This window comes from Mauremys mutica, chromosome 3 (assembly GCF_020497125.1).
Source record: "Mauremys mutica isolate MM-2020 ecotype Southern chromosome 3, ASM2049712v1, whole genome shotgun sequence".
NCBI classification, from domain to species: domain Eukaryota; kingdom Metazoa; phylum Chordata; order Testudines; family Geoemydidae; genus Mauremys; species Mauremys mutica.
This window is the reverse complement of record NC_059074.1, coordinates 170,854,526-170,870,884: the sequence shown is the minus strand read 5'-3', so window position 1 is coordinate 170,870,884 and position 16,359 is coordinate 170,854,526. Positions and strand designations below refer to the sequence as shown.

The 16,359-nt window shown below is 40.8% G+C and overlaps 1 protein-coding gene across 4 annotated transcripts in view; it reads right to left on the bottom strand.

Moving 5' to 3' along the window:
• Positions 1 to 16,359, bottom strand: part of MTA3 (metastasis associated 1 family member 3) — a 228,903-nt gene that overhangs the window by 136,353 nt on the left and 76,191 nt on the right. For all 4 annotated transcript variants that reach the window (XM_045011460.1, XM_045011463.1, XM_045011461.1 and 1 more), the window contains one exon: positions 4,699 to 4,801. In XM_045011460.1, the coding sequence (XP_044867395.1) occupies positions 4,699 to 4,801 (103 nt within the window). The remainder of the gene's footprint in view (positions 1 to 4,698; positions 4,802 to 16,359) is intronic.

Genomic DNA, 16,359 nt, shown 5'->3' with positions numbered 1-16,359 from the left:
GAGCTGTGCTTCATTACTCCCACTTCCTGACACTTTTTTCAACCTCCAAAAGTTTAAAAAGTATTAGGGAAATGACCGCTGAACAGAAGGAAAGTTGTCCACTGTTATTCCTCGCCGGGAAGAGGAATGGGCAGGGGTCTTTGGAACAAAGAAAAGCGAAGTATTATATGGAATATCTGATACATATCACTTTGCAGTCTCAGCAGTTTTGCTAGGAAAATGACTAGGGGACATATGGTAAATCTGAAACACTTTCATGTAAAGAGGGGGAAAAATCTGAAAAATGGAAATGGCTTAAATTCATAAGACATCACTTAAAACACTACTATGGCCCCACCCTCTTCTCTAATTTCAATGAAAAGGAGGAAAGAATCTCTGCAACAGATGTTATAATCAAGAAGGAAGGAATTACATTTCAGCAATGGGTCAAATTCTGTAGGGAAGGTGCACAAAGAGGGTGTAAATTCAGCCTACATTTGCAAATTAGTCATTTTTTAGCCAAGATGATATCCAGCAGTGTAAAATGTACAAAGACAGACCAGTGTTAATGCCAGGTACAGTGGGTGGGCAGAAGAAACAGAATTACTGATGGATTATGGAACTTGCAGTAAACCCATTTCTCTTATTTCCAAACCATGTGGCTGTCACTAGGTCCTTTACTCATCCTTATGACAAACACCTTCTTGTTTTGGGGACACTGGATTGGTCCTCATGATCTTCCCCCCTAGAGAACCCACCACAGTTATAGAATTTTACCCTGCATCTCTGCCATTAATTTAATTTCCTCATCAATTCCTCTGATTTTCCCTATCTGAATAGAATCCAAAAGTATCCCAGTATTAAGTGTACTGAACAGGCAATTTTCTAAACAACAACATTGGGAGTCACGTGTATTCCTACGGACTATATTCAGCAGAAAACCCACATACACTACAGAAGTAAGTATATTTTAATTACCCTGCAAGAACAGAGCTCTGGCTATGTTCAATAGTTCAAATTACCACCACTACTTAACTGCACTTTTTAAATATTTTACTTCATTATATTTTACAGAATATATGGATTTCTTTTTTGAAGATGATAAATGGAACGTTCACAGCTGATGAAGCAACATTTAATCTCTCATTGTAAGACAAATCCATACAGTTGGCATTATATCTCCATTTAGAAGGTGAAAAATTCCATTCTCTCTTGTTTAGTTTTGTTTCTTGTCTGAGGTAGAAGTGTCTAAGAACAAAATGCAGAAGGTAGGTGGAAAGGATGCAGAAGGAAAGAAGAGAACTAAAGTAAATAGAATACTGGTACATAACTTGCCACTCTTTCCCCATTCTAACTTTAAAATGGATGTAACAAATAATAAGAAAACACAGATGAGGTGAATTTGCCTTATGGGAAACAGAACTAAACAATGATAAGTATGAAATTTTCATTGTACAGGAATTGGAGAATAGAGTTGTGGCAGAGAGCCACTAAAATACCTATGCTGCATAAAGAGTACCTTAACTAATCTTCAAAACCCTCTTTTAGTTGGAGATGAGACAGAGGAGACTACAAATGGCTGGACCGAGCACACGGCTGAAAGAATGGTTCTCTTGAAAGATTGACCAATCCTTGCTGGATGAAGGGAGAAAGACTTATAAGTCCTGAGGGTCCTTGGTGACTTACAGTTTACTGCACCCCAAAATATATTTACAAAAGTGGAATGTACCAAAAAGGCAAATGTATACAAAAAAATCTAGAACTCTTAATATGCAAAGGATGAAATCTAAACTGAACTACCACAAAGTGAAAGTGAATAGATCTGATCATATAAGTCAGCCCTGTGGTTCTCAACCTTTGTCCATACTGGAAACCCCACTCCCATTTTGCTGGAATTTAGTCAGGATCTCTGTCCCATTTATGAGTATAGGAAATGCAAGGTATCCATGACCCAAGTTGAGAACCTCTGGGCTAGCCTATTAGAGACAGGGGAGATTAAAAGCTCCAGCATGCGAAAAGGTAACATAATTGAAACTGACTCCAGCTTATGGGAAAGCAAAGGGAAATCTTCTACTGCTTATTACTGTGTGCAATATAGGACAGAGAAAGGTATCTCTCTAGGGAACTAATGTGCTCCCCTGAGATGAGCTCTGATAACAGAGGAAATTGTCAGTGAGAAAGCAATCTTCTCCTGTGGGGAAATACTCAATTGGCAGTCGCACACCTAGCCTCTTTTGACTGGAAAGATGATCTTCTAAAGTAAATCAGAAGAAAATCTCTTCAGATCAGACAAAGATCAAATGTCTAAATGCTAAAACAGAGAAGACTTCCCTAATAATCAGGAGGAATCCATTTCTCATTTGGGAGACCAATGGAGATAGCAGAATCCCAATGACTGCAGCTAGGTTAAGTTTCTACAGATTCAGGAGAAGATCTTTCAGTTAAACCAGTCTACCAAAGTATACCACCAGGCCACTCAAAGTGGCTCTTACTGCTCCAGTGTACCTGAAACCAAAGTGTCCCACCTATAAGAAAAGTGACACAGAATGGAGAATCCAATGTCACAGGACTGGACATGAGAAGAACCGAGTCTTCAGAGATTTACGAAGGAACTATCCCAGAATGGCATAGTGACTTTGCAAACTGTGGTTAGACCGGTGGAAGGAGCTTGGAGGGAAACTCTTGCCAACGGGGAAAAAGCCTGACTGGTTGGTTGGGAGGCAGCATAAACTTCCTTGATGTCAAAAGACACTCAAATACCAGTGATGGGCACCCTAAAAGACCTTAAATAGATGAGAAAAACTGGCATTCCCAGAAGACACCCCCACCACACAGGGACTTATCAACTCCTAAGTGAATGGGATCAAGTTCTGACCCAGCACCTCTGTAATCTCCCAAGAGTGCACGAGGTGCAGGGAAGTACAGTAGCATGCCCTTCTGAAGTTGCTCAGACTCCGCCTTGCATCTCTTCAGCTTCGCCAAGGAGGTCTGCTCAGCGGAGATAAGGCAGCATGATCTTCTGAAGGGATTCAGCTTCAAACTTCCTTCTTTCCAGCTTGCTAGTGGATCTACTTGCTGGCAAGAGCAATATGATGCTGTGCAAGCAAGCAAGGAGAGATATGTCAAAGGAACAGTACACATTTACTGATCAGAGGAGAACTTATCCTAGATGAGCTGGCATCTGAGATCAGAGGGAGGTGTGACCCACAAGCCCATTTCCCTACATGACACAGGCTGTGGAATTGAAAGCAGGGCTCCTCTCTGCCTTCCTCTCCCTCTGATTTCCCTTCTCCAGACACGTTGTCCAGAAAGAACAAGAGCTGGGAAGAAGAGAAATTAAGGTTCTTAGACTAAAAAGATGTAGGGCTGCACTCTGCTTTCAGAATAGAGAAGCAAAATTACTGAGAGGGAAGAAGGCAGGCTGGTGCCTTTACACTAGCATTGACAGGTAGTCCTCTGCTTCCTTAGTTTGTAGTAGGTGGAGCAATAAGGTTTACAGGGAAAAGAGACTGTAAGAGAGTAATGGTTTTTGAAAGAGCAGAAGTTTTAGAAATCTATCTAAAAATGTTTGAAAAAGGGCATATCTGAACTTCAGCAGGGCTCTGTCACAGGCCTCCAAGGATATGTCTACACTGCAGCTGGGAGAGAGCCTCCCAGACCAAGCACAAAGACATACGCTAGCTCTGCTTGAACATGCTAAAAATAGCAGTGTGGACATGGCGACTCAGGCTGGGCACCTCAGTATGAACCCAGGAGATCAAGTGAGTTTGTACTCTGACGGCTATCCTGTGCTGCTGCCCCTGCCATAACATTCACAGTGCTATTTTTGGCACCGTAATTCAAAGACAGCCTGTGTACCCAGCCTGAGAGGCATGCTCCCAGCTGCAGTGTAGACATATCCTAAGAGTATGCTACTTTATGATATTACCCAACCAGAGTTTTTCCCTAATGAAGCACAGGACATAGTAATGAATTATTGTGGTATACTTCAAAATCTTCTGCTAGTCACTGAAAATAATTGCCGTGTAATTCAAATACTACAGTACCAGACTAAAAAGGTAGTGCTGAAATCCTGCTTCATTTATTCTGAGGAGAAAGTGGAGTTGGAAGAGAATATCAACATTAAAATTTTAAGAAGGGGCTTATGCCCAGGGCTGGCTCCAGACCCCAGCGCGCCAAGCGCGTGCTTGGGGCGGCGTGCCGTGGGAGGGTGGCACGCGGCTCCGGTGGACCTCCCGCAAGCGTGCCTGCGGAGGGTCCGCTGGTCCCGCGGCTTCGGTGGAGCATCCGCAGGCATGCCTGTGGGAGGTCCACCGGAGCCGCGGGATCAGCGGACCCTCCGCAGGCACGTCTGCAGGAGGTCCACCGGAGCCGTGGGACCAGCGACCGCCAGAGCGCCCCCCGCGGCGTGCCGCCCTGCTTGGGGCGGCGCAATTCCTAGAGCCGCCCCTGCTTATGCCCTCCATCAAACTCTGCCAAGATCTGCAAAAGTATGAAGTCTGGAAGAAATTCAGAAATATATTCCTTTCCTATATAATTTACTTTAAAATAGATATGCATCATGTTCCACTCTAATGGTTTTCTCTTACCTAACTGCAAGATAAACATAGAACGTTAAACAAGTTGCAGAACCACAGATAGGGGAATAAGCAGTCAATGGTCTACAGGGTTTATAGGAGGAAAAAGTATTTTTCTGGGATTAGAGGATTTCAAGCTTACCGTGCTACAACTAAAAACTGGTCAATCTGACGATCAGTAAGGGGGCTATCTGGATCCCATACTTTTACTTCCAGCTTTGCCTGCTCTCTGTCATCTAATTCTCCTGTCAAAAAGGTAAATGGGATAAAACATGTATTTACAAGGTTGCTCTTTATACACTTGTTAAACCACGCTTAAATCATACACTGTACTTTAAGTATAACACTAGTTAATTACATCAGCAGTTACCATTTAAAATTTAACATTGCAATATCACTTAAAGAAATGTCTAGCCTAAAATTAGCATTTTAACTTGCTTAGAGAAAGTATCAACACAAAGTATAGAATCAAAGAAGTTTAATAAAACTTGATAAGAGTTGGAACCATGGATCCACTGTCCAATGTATTTTGTTAAATTGCTTCCCAGCCACAGCAAAAATTAATGTTACACTCAAACAACTTCAGCAATTAAATGCTATGATGTTATTTTTCTATTTTGAATATGCCTCAAAATAGAAAATACTGCAGACTACTCTCAGCCCATTGACATGATTTTGGAAAATCTTTATTATTAAATTATTTCTGGCCCCACTTTTTACTCAGAGCCACTACTTTGTTGATATTATTAAAACAATGACTCTTATTCTCTGTTAACCAGTTATAGTTCTTGCAATTTAATAAATAAGTTGATGGCACACAAAAAAAGTCATATTAATTTCCCAATTAAAATCATTTGAGTCAAGCATAGCTACAAGCACTATTTTAATATGGCTACTGTGAAAAGAATCTTCTCTTATATCAAGACTGTAGTTTTGTTAAGTTTTAGTCTTTTCCTGAAAGCATTTTTCATTTTAATTTGCTTGTAACCATTTCTAACTCTATCTTTTTTACTTGAACTCACTTAAAATCCTATCTTCTCTTGTTAATAAACTTGTCTTACTTTAGATCTAAGCCGTGCCAGTGCCGCGTTTGTGTTAAAGAGATAAACTGTGTATCTCGTCTTTTAGAGGAGCAAACAAACCTTATTATTTCTCTGAGTGTTCCACAAGAGGCCTGGACACTTCAGGGTTGACAGACCTGGAGAAATTCAGGACAGAGAGGTGTTGGGGTCACCCCTGCATACGATAACTGGGTGATAGTGACTAGAGTGGGGCTATTGCGTTGTAGGCAGGCTGCTGGGGTAAGAGTGCAGAACCAGGGCTGCACAGCATGCAAACACTCAGGATACTCCATGCTAATCTGCTGGCTGTTGACACCCAGGGTGTGAGCCACAGTAGCAGAACATTTGAAGCACCCAGGGTTATAAAGCAGGTGATGACAACCCCTCACTGGTCTGGATTGCAACCCAGAACGTGACAGGAAACAATGCCAGCGCTTTCAGACATTTTTCACAATGGGTGCAACGACAAGCTCAATGTGTTGTTTGTACAGCAAAGTAGAGAAGCAATGGGAAAGAATTCTGCTATGGAGAATACAGAGTTAAGCCTAAACCTTGCCCATCCCACCTCATTCATGGAACCCTTTGCTAATATGTCCATTCTCAAAGAAAATGAAAATGGTAGCATGGTATTAATCTTACCAAATTCACCAGTTATTTGCATCCTACAATCTGAATCTAACATATCAGGAGCACATTTTACAAGCACGATATATTTCATGTACTGAGAATAAAAAAGGTAAATGATAAACAGTTAATAGAGAGTTGTCTTCCTCATGTGATTTTACACATTTTAAGAAAGCTAATTCACGTTCAAATGTAAAATCCAGCACAGACAGACATATTGTGGTTTTCTAACATTCTCTGGTGGGATTTTGTGTCTATAAACTTATGAATGGGTTATTCACTTGTCTATACATTCAAACTTTTCTATTTGTGACAGATATATACTGGGAAACATTCATAAGTAATCAAAGAGTACATCATTACAAACGTTTTAAAAATATCTTTCACTGCGTTTAACTGAACACCACATCCTGGAAAAAGCAACTGTATGGAAATGTGAGAAAAAGATACAACATCTACTGATGTGTGGTATACCTCTCCATGAAGTGAAAATCATGTCACACTCTGGGTTTCCATCCCAGACATTCCACATCCCAAAAATCCAGCTTTGCAATACATATGCCTCTCACTTCAATGAAAGGGAACAAAACTCTACAGCTGTAACTACAAAATGCTGCTTTATATGTTGGCAAAGGTATGTAACCACAATATTTCTCAGCTTCATGCAATCTGTGATTGTAATAGTCACAATTAGGAAATGAGAAATGGGACACATATGTACAAACGTACACAATATAAAAAAAGTGCTAATACAACGATTAAATTCAGGAAATGTAGAAGGGTAAGCTTTTCAACAGCAATGTTACCTCTGCCAAACTGCACATATGAACTCCTTTCCATTCATGATTTTCTGGTAAGAAGGTAGTATGTTAAGCCAAACATTTATATCAGAAAAAGAGGAAATGAAAATTGAACATACGTGAAGGCAGATAAAGTTAGCCTTGCTACAGAAACCTTTTTAAAATTGCAGAAATAAAAATTCCATTCACTGAACTAACTGGAATAGGAGAGGCCTCCAGCACATAACAAATAATAGAAAATTTTGTAGATCCTTCAAAATGGTCCAGACCAGCTTCACTCCGTTACAACCCAGCATTACTCATTCTATATCAATGCAACAAAAAAAAAAACCTCTGCTGGACCATGGAGATGACCCACAGGGCTCTGGCAACTTTCATGTTTTCCATATATGGCATGGTTTCCAAATGTCCCGTTCTCTTTAATTATTTTGTTTTATACATTCTGGTGTGCAAAATGCTGTGGAAAATATGCATTCTGGGGCATCATAAGAGAGCAGAGCTCATAAGTGCAACCTCAATTTTTTTTCTTTGCAATTCATCCTAAGCCTACAACCATGGCATGCAAGCTGGAAAAGAGATAAGAGAACCAATTAAAGACTTAACTATCCTGCTAAACTTGATTTTAAAGTACTACCAGCCCTTTGGCACTGCAAGAGCCTAGCAGAGTGAGAGAGCTGTGTAGTAGATTCCCCAGAGAGGAAAATGGATAGTTAAATAAATGGACAAATTAGAGCAACACACAAATCCTGTGAAATCACAGATTAGTATTGTTGCAGATGTTAAGAACTACTGAAAAGTCAAGACAAAGGCTACACAATTTACATAATGGAGGAAAGAGAGGATGAAAGTGCACCACAGGTTTTTTGAGAAATGGCTGCCTGGGGAATTTGGAGTTAATGTGGAAGGTTCCTCCTTGTATGTAGATGGAACATATTGCATAATAACCAGGAGGCTTAAACTCAGTATGGAAAGAGGAGGGATGAACTGTGGTTTTACTCTTGATCAACTTACATTATGAGAAGAATCATGCCATTTTTAGACAGACATGAATTTTTTTAAAGGTCCTTGAATGGGCCTCCAATCAACAGCAAAGAGAGAGGGTTTCTTGGACAAAAAAATGGATGCATTCACCCAACATACCATAAACGTAACGTAACTAAAGTATATGCTTTTAATTTTAAGCTTTGAATAATGTGAAAACTGTAGAATAACCCAATAAAAATATAACACTGGGTATTAAGTTCTGGGTCCATTCGAGTCAGTGGCGAAACTCTGACTTCAGTGGAGCCAGGTTCCTCTGTGGTAGAATCTGATTAAGGGTCTTTAAATTTGGCAGGGTCTCCTATCAAGCGTAAAACTGAATACCTATATTTGTTAACAGCTTTTACCTCAGAGACATTGTAATTTGTTTTAACTGGAAGATACACCGGTTGAACAGGACTACCTGGTCAAAACTCGATGGTACACGCTTACATTATTAAGGCTATGTCTACACTGTCAACTGAACAACAAAACTTTTGTCTTTCAGAGGTGTTAAAATAAACATACACCCCACCCGAAAGACAAAACTTTTGCTGATGACAAGCGCCGGTGTCAACAGTGCTTTGTCACTGGGAGTGGTCTCCTGCCAACAACGCTGACGCCACCTGTCGGGGGGTGGAAGTTTTTTGTCGGCAGGAGAGCCAAGAAATAGTAACTACACTGCGTGCCTTTTAGTGACGCGGCTGTAGCGACACAGCTCTGTCGCTAAAAGCTGCATAGTATAGACATAGCCTAAAATTGGAGATTCCTGGACATAAACGTAATTCTAGACTTTATATTTTAGGAGACATTTGTTCTAAGTTCTGATCTTCCCTCACAAGGGCAGAGTACTAAAGGTACTAAAGATTCTGCACTCAGGACCATATTGTGTCAGGCTCATCCTGAAAACTAGTTTGCTGGATTATATTAATATATGGTTATAAATATGACTGGTGCCTGAATTATTTTCCCCTTACCAATGATTCAGTGCCTTATTTCTAGTGTTTCTCTTTATTTTTTTAAATAAGAAGTTAAGATCTGTTTTTCTGTTAGTAACTTTAGACAAACAGATGAAAAACTAACTGACACCACAATACCAACTTTCAAATAGAAGAATACAAAAAGAAAGGAATGAAGATCAAACGCAGTTGAAGCCTGGATTCCAGTAAGATAAATTAAAGGAAATGAATAATGCAGTTATTCAACATCAACTCTCTAGACCTCACCTTAGACTGATACAACTAAGGGTACGTCCAGACTACCTGCCCTATCGGCGGGTAGCGATCGATTTATCGGGGATCGATATATCGCGTCTCATCTAGATGCGCTATATCGATCCCCGAACGCGCTCCCCGTAGACTCCGGAACTCCACCGGAGCAAGCGGCGGTAGTGGAGTCGACGGGGGAGCCGCGAACGTCGATACCGCGCCGTGAGGATGGGAGGCAAGTCGGAATAAGATACTTCGTTGCGTATCTTACATCGACACCCCCCCGCCCCCAGTGTAGACCGGGTCTAAGTATCTCAACAGAATTCTATTCCTGCTAATGCACTGGATCCTGTGTGATGCCATGTACCTCATGCGAGGTACTGAGCACGGCCCACAGGACTGGGGCTTAAGAGGGGCAAGAGACCCTAAAAGTACAGATATGCAGAAAAGACCAACTAAAACAAAGCAAACTTAAATTTCAACCTACATGATTTTGCTGAACTGAGTTACAGTTGTCCCACTTTATGACAACATATGTTTGAAGAGTTATCCTTTTAAGAAGCTAGAGACTAAATGATTATGAATATGAGGAAAATATAGAAAATACATCCAAAAAATATTGGCTTACAATTCCTAGCAGAAAAATCACCAACTCTGCTCTCTTTTTTGACACTTCAACTGATTATATGACTGATTAAAAATAACATGAAGTATATAACTTTTAGTCACAGGAGAATTGTGAGGATAAAGTACTCTGATACTATTATTGTGAGTGCAAAAAAAAAGTCAAAGTGAAATACAGACTCTGATTTCATTGTTAATTTGTTAACAGATACTTCCCTACGATCAGAGATATCAAAAGTGTCAGGCAGCATACTGCTTTCAACTAATCCTACATTTCTTTCCTGAATATAGTTTTAATCTGCCAGACAACACCCTGGAAAACAGGTAGTTAACTACTGTATATCTGTTCCCAGTTCATGAACCTTACTCTCATATTTGTTGTTGGACTGATTGTCTGCAGGCCTTCTTTTTAGTTATTTATTTTACCGAAAATATAAAGCAGCATCACTCTTTCATCTCCCTCAATCGTCTGGCTAGAAATGAAGATTAAAAAAGATCCCAGGTACTAAACTGCACTATCTAGAATAAAGGTCTCACATTTCTGCTATGGTCTGATGAGTAATTCATTTAATAATACAACTTCCAGTCTTACTTTAAAACAGGTAACATGCCTATTTTCTCTCTCTCTCTATAAAAAATTAACTATACAAGGCAGTGGTGATTATGAAATATTATACAACTATTTTTCTAAAATAACTAAGTAAGTGTGTGTGTGTGTGTGCGCACGCGCGTGTGTGTGTGTGTTAGGGTGACCAGACAGCAAATGTGAAAAATCGGGACAGGGGGTGGGGGTAATAGGAGTCTATATTAGAAAAAGACCCAAAAATCGGGACTGTCCCTATAAAATCAGGACATCTGGTCACCCTAGTGTGTGTGTGTGTGTGTGTGTGTGTGTTCATGTGCATCCACTACACAATTCTGAAAGTGGAATGTCTCAAACTAGTACCCAATGACAAGAAAAGCCCCACATTAGGGTTGGAGCAAATGCACCTTTCAGATTAAATTTGCATGTCGTTCTACTGGTACTTATTCAAACAGTGCTCTGCATAAACCACACTAATATGGTAATCCTTTCTTGGTGTTAATGGCTGGAGCTTAGAACTTTTTTCATTATTGTAAACGGTTGGTCGGGGCTCCACCCTCCGGCTGGCAGGAGGGGAGCCACACCGACTCGCTCCGTGTCCCCTCTAATTGGTGGGCGGCGAGAAGCCGGGGTCAGCACCATCTCCTGTGTCAGGCCCTCTGTACGCTCAGCTCCTCACAGCAATCAGTCTCATGAAGGTTCTCAGGTGCAGGCCCTCAGGCAGGGGCTGCACAGAAGGCACACAGTCAGTCAGTCTAAGCCCAGGCCCTTAACCAGGGCAGGGCAGCACAATAGCAGTCCTAGGCTCAGGTCTAAACAGCAATCAGTCTCAGGAAGGTTCTCGGGTGCAGGCCCTCAGGCAGGGGCTGCACAGAAGGCACACAGTCAGTCAGTCTAAGCCCAGGCCCTTGACCAGGGCGGGGCAGCACAATAGCAGTCCTAGGCTCAGGTTATCAAAGCCCAAGCCCTAGCTCAGGGCGGGCAATAAACACAGTACAAGGCTCAGACCCTCAGGCAGGGGCTGCCCAGCAGTTCAGGTTATCAAAGCCCAAGCCCTAGCTCAGGGCGGGGCAACAAACACCAGTTCAATGGGGGCTCAGGTCCTAGTGGCAGGCGCTGAGCAATAACAACCACTCGGATCAGTGCAGGCGATTCTGTCTGCGCTGGGGTGAGGGGGAGACTGCCACCCGTGAGTGGGGTGGCAGGGGGGACACAGGCCCACCCACTCCACTGTGTCCCAGCCCGGGGCCCTATTAGCGGCTAGTACTGCCGCTGGTCAGTGGGGTCCTGACCGCAACACACTGACATGGGCACCTCGGTGCCTACAGCCTGACAGGGGTCAGCTATCCCCGGGCTACACTCCATTTCCCCCTCCGTGGGTACCTGCTCCTCGGCCGCCGGGAGGTCGGGCCAGTCCATCTGCATGGGCTCCTCGGGACCAGGGCTTGGGGGCAGGTCCGGCAACTCCTGCTGGAAGTCCGGCCAGGCGTGTTCAGGCGGCTCCTCCGGATAACAGCAGGGCGGAAGCGGCGGCGGCGGCTCCTCTTCGTAGCCGGCGCGAGGGAGTCTCAGCGGCTCCTCAGGGTACCGATCCCGGGGAAGCTCTGCTGGTTCCTCATTGTACCGGGCGCGGGGTAGCGGGGGCCAGTCTGGATCGCCGCCTCGGGTCCTAGAGGGCTCCCAGTCTGGAGCCCCCGCCAGCACGTCTGCTCCCGGCGGTGTCTGGCTCCTGACTGAGCTTTGGCGTCCTCCTTTTCTACTTCCTGTCCCGCCCCTTGACTTCCGGGGGGCGGGGACAGGAAGTGGTGGTTCAGCCCAGCTGGGCTTCTGGGAGGGAGCGCCCTCTGCTGGGCAGGAGGGGAGCCATACCGACTCGCTACAATTATAAAGAATCTGGAGGCAAGATGTCGCTTTCCACTTTATTTGCTTTTGTGATTAAACTATCGAAAGTATAAACCAGAAATTGCTCGGAATTCAAAGGTTTTACTTTTGACTCTACAAAAAAATTAAATTGTGTTATGTGCAAATAACTCCTAAGGAGGGGGAAGGTCAGAAGAAGGGGAATGTGGTATGTTTATTACTTAATTGCAGAATAATCCCTATCCTTAACTAACATAATAAAGATACATAAGGACTGGTCTCTTCCAGGTGTAAGACTGTAAATAACAGTTATTCAGTTAGTATCTAAATGAGTTTTACATTTACATAAATCCTAAATTAAGGTGCATATATGAATGCATATGAATTAAGCCAACCAGTCTATAAAAGCTGTCAATTGACACAAGTACAGCACTTGCTTATGGTGAGTCAGATATCTTTATACTGCTGCTGAAAGCTGTCTAGTCTGATCACTGTCTATACTCTACGGCTCTAGTCCATAAAGGTTAAGATTCCCAATAATCCTTCCCTCAAAAAATCACTTAGGAATTAAAACCGCCACATTCCCAACAGCCTAATTAGCTGTATTAGTATGTGAATCTTGGAATTCGGAAAACGCACCAACTGCGAGTAAAGCAATGGGAGAGAATTTAAAATAGGTAGTTTTAAATAGTGTGTGTGTGTGTGTGTGTGTGTGTGTGTGTGTGTGTGTGTATAGCAAATATTCAGCTTTAATCATCACTTTCCAAATTCCTAGAAAAAAATTATTTTCATGCTCTAGTTGAAATAGTTACTCCACTTAAGACATTGAGTTTGAATCTACCAATAGGGCTTAGAATGGTCTGAACTCTAACCATGTGGTCTTGACCAATGCCTCCCTCATGCTGCCTCAAGTAGTACTAACCTATATGCAGAGAGGCCAATGCCAGATGAGAGCAGAACGTCAGAGCCCAACCCCTTCTGACTCCCAATACCCTGCAGAGTCTGATCACTGTTGTGCATCCATGAAGGAGCTTCCACAATGCAGGGAAAATAGGAGCACAACGCTCTGAAAATAGCACTCTCCCCACCTTATCTTCACCACAAGATCCTTACCTACTTACAGGCCCCAATACTCTCAGAATCCAAAAGAATGATCAGGGCACTCTACTTTTACATTGACCTTTAGAGGCATTTCCAGAGTTTAAGGTAGAGCCTTATCTTAGATGCAGGTATTGCAAATACTGACAAGTATTCAGGCACAACATGGAGTCTAACATTACACCCTTAACTCTGAATTTCCTTGCTGTTCTCTTTTAACATTTGTGAAAGAACCTGAACAATTTGACTTGCACTGTGGGTTCTGACTGCCCCCATTTAGTTTGTATTGTTATGTTTTAATATTTGTATTTTTGTACTGCATAGTGATTTTAAAGTAACAGTACCCCAAGTGAAAATCTTCTAATTTCTAGACTTAGTATTAAAATGTTTTTCTGGTGCTTTTGTATTTAAATAGACCTAAAGTAGTCACTGTTAAGGCAAATCACAGTAAGTGATTTTTACTCAGGGGTTCTTCTAATTTGAACATAGAGAAACTGTAATAGATTTAACATAATACTTTAAAGGAAAAAGCATGAGGTGGTAGGACATTTCAGGGAAAGTCTCATGAAAAGATGCCTATCAACCTTCCCTACAGAAAGCAGTTACTCAGTGTATTAAGTAGCCATTTTTTAAAGTTTAATACAACAAGATCTGGAAATGTTTTCTCTTTTAAAAGAAAATTAAACTAAGGCCCTGATCCTGCAAAGGCTTAAGCACATGCTTAACTTTTCAGATGTGAATAGTCTCATTGACTATGGGGCTATGAAGCCAATGGGACTACTCCCTTAAATAAAGTTAATTAAATGCATAAATCAACATGACAATTTTTTCTGTAAAATGAAGCAGATTTTGAATTATTCAGGTGTAAAAATATACCTCATTCACATCTGGTAATCTGTTTTTCCACAGCTATACCGTAACTTAAAAAGAAAATTAAACATCAGAAAACTGTCAAAAAGAAACAAACAAGCAAACTGAAAACTGAACTTACAATGAGCCCATCTATGCAGTTATTGGGGTAGAAAAAGATATAAAAGTTAATTAAGCTCTGAGATGTGGTTTGAAAGCTAGTTAGTGGATGTTCACTGCAGTACATTACTTTGTAGAATAAGTCTATAACAATTTGACCATACAATCATTATCAAACTCAGAAGACTGTCTAAGCCCTGAGTGTGTTCGTGCCTGTAAATTAATCTCAGACAGGACTCTAGCCATTATTAATGAAGAGATCTTTCCAACCACAATGATCTACAGCCTTCTATGCCAATGAATCAATGAAGGCTGTTAGTCTTACACTGTGGACAGCTGGCAGAAAGAGAAGCAATATATTTTAACCATTTCCTTTGTTTGAGTAGTTGGGGCTATGAACATCATCCATAGGAACAGGAGAGCTCATGGCAAAAATCTCTTTTAGCAGCTAAATAAAGTGTGAAATCTTGGCTCCCTTGATATCAATTGTAAAACTCCCACTGATTTCACCTAAATGTATTAAAAAAATCTTGATGGAAGACTTGTTGCTAAAAACCACTTCAGGTCAGTAGACAATACTATTGCCATAAACTCTCAAATCTTGTGATTTAACTGGTTAAAAATTTTAGTACCAAGGACACTTGCATGCCCTTTTATATTCAGGCATTTGGCTGGTAGTCAGGAAGTTATCAGTTGCCTAAGACTTAAAGGCTCCAATTCAGAGATGTACTTAAGCACGTTTGTAAATTTAAGCACATGAATGGTACCATTAAGTCAGTGGAACTATTCACTTACATAAACTTACAAATGTGCTTAAGTTACCTTAATGAGACAATTACAAATATCCAAAAAGGGGGTAGGGGATCAAAACAGGAAGGCAAAGTCGAGAATTCATTATTATTACTTTGTCCTATGTTGTTTCTTTCACCAATGATCTCAAAGTGCTTTGCAAACAGTACAACACACCTAAGTCAACCATCTAATGCACAGTATATTCTTGACTATTTTTGTTGGGTTCAAGGTGCAATCTTGGACACCTACTATTTCATCAATGCTGAATTCAGACAAATATAACATATTTGTTGGTAGGTTTACAGAACATACCTATTGATTTTTATTCTCTACAGATTACTTACTCTATTAATGGTACAATACTCATACCCTGCCAATGTCAGAACGCAACAAGTTGGCATGATTATTGACTCCAATTTATGCAATGGGTAGAGTTAAAGGGAGCAATATTTTTTATTGATTTTAATTCTAACCTGTACTTATATGTTTCACTATAACTAAGCTTGGCAGAAATCAATTTTTTTTTATAATTTTGATAGATAATATTGGTGTTTATTTTTAAGCTTTTTTATTTTCATAGTTGTGTAATTATTTTGTGGGATCAGACAATTATTTAATGACAGCAGACACTGACATTCAAAAAGTTAACCTTTTATTGGACAATGTTAAAACACATTGTCAACATCACATGTCAAAATATACAAAATAAATATCCTGAAATCAAATCTAATAAGTTCTCAAGCACCATTTTTCTTACTTTGCCTATCTGTGAATTATCAATGGAAATATATTTTCAGTTTGCGCATGCATGGGGAAATAGACATTTACCTATAAAAATCTAATCCTTACAAGCTTAACCATAACAGCACATATTAACTATATTATCTATCTTCAGATCCACCGCTAATGATTTTGTATTTTTTCTGTATTTCTTTTAACACTTAACAAATGTTTAATATACAGTAAAACAAAGGACCAAAATTAAATTAGGAGTAACTACACTGAAATCAATGGAAATACATTGGTATAAAACTGATGTGAAAGGAGAATTAAACCCAAACCTTTAAATACTGGATGACATAACTCCTGCAACTATCTGTCTAACTGCGGTACTTTTCAAATTAATTTAGCAATGCTGCTCCTAACAGGCAGGCTTGGATTAAC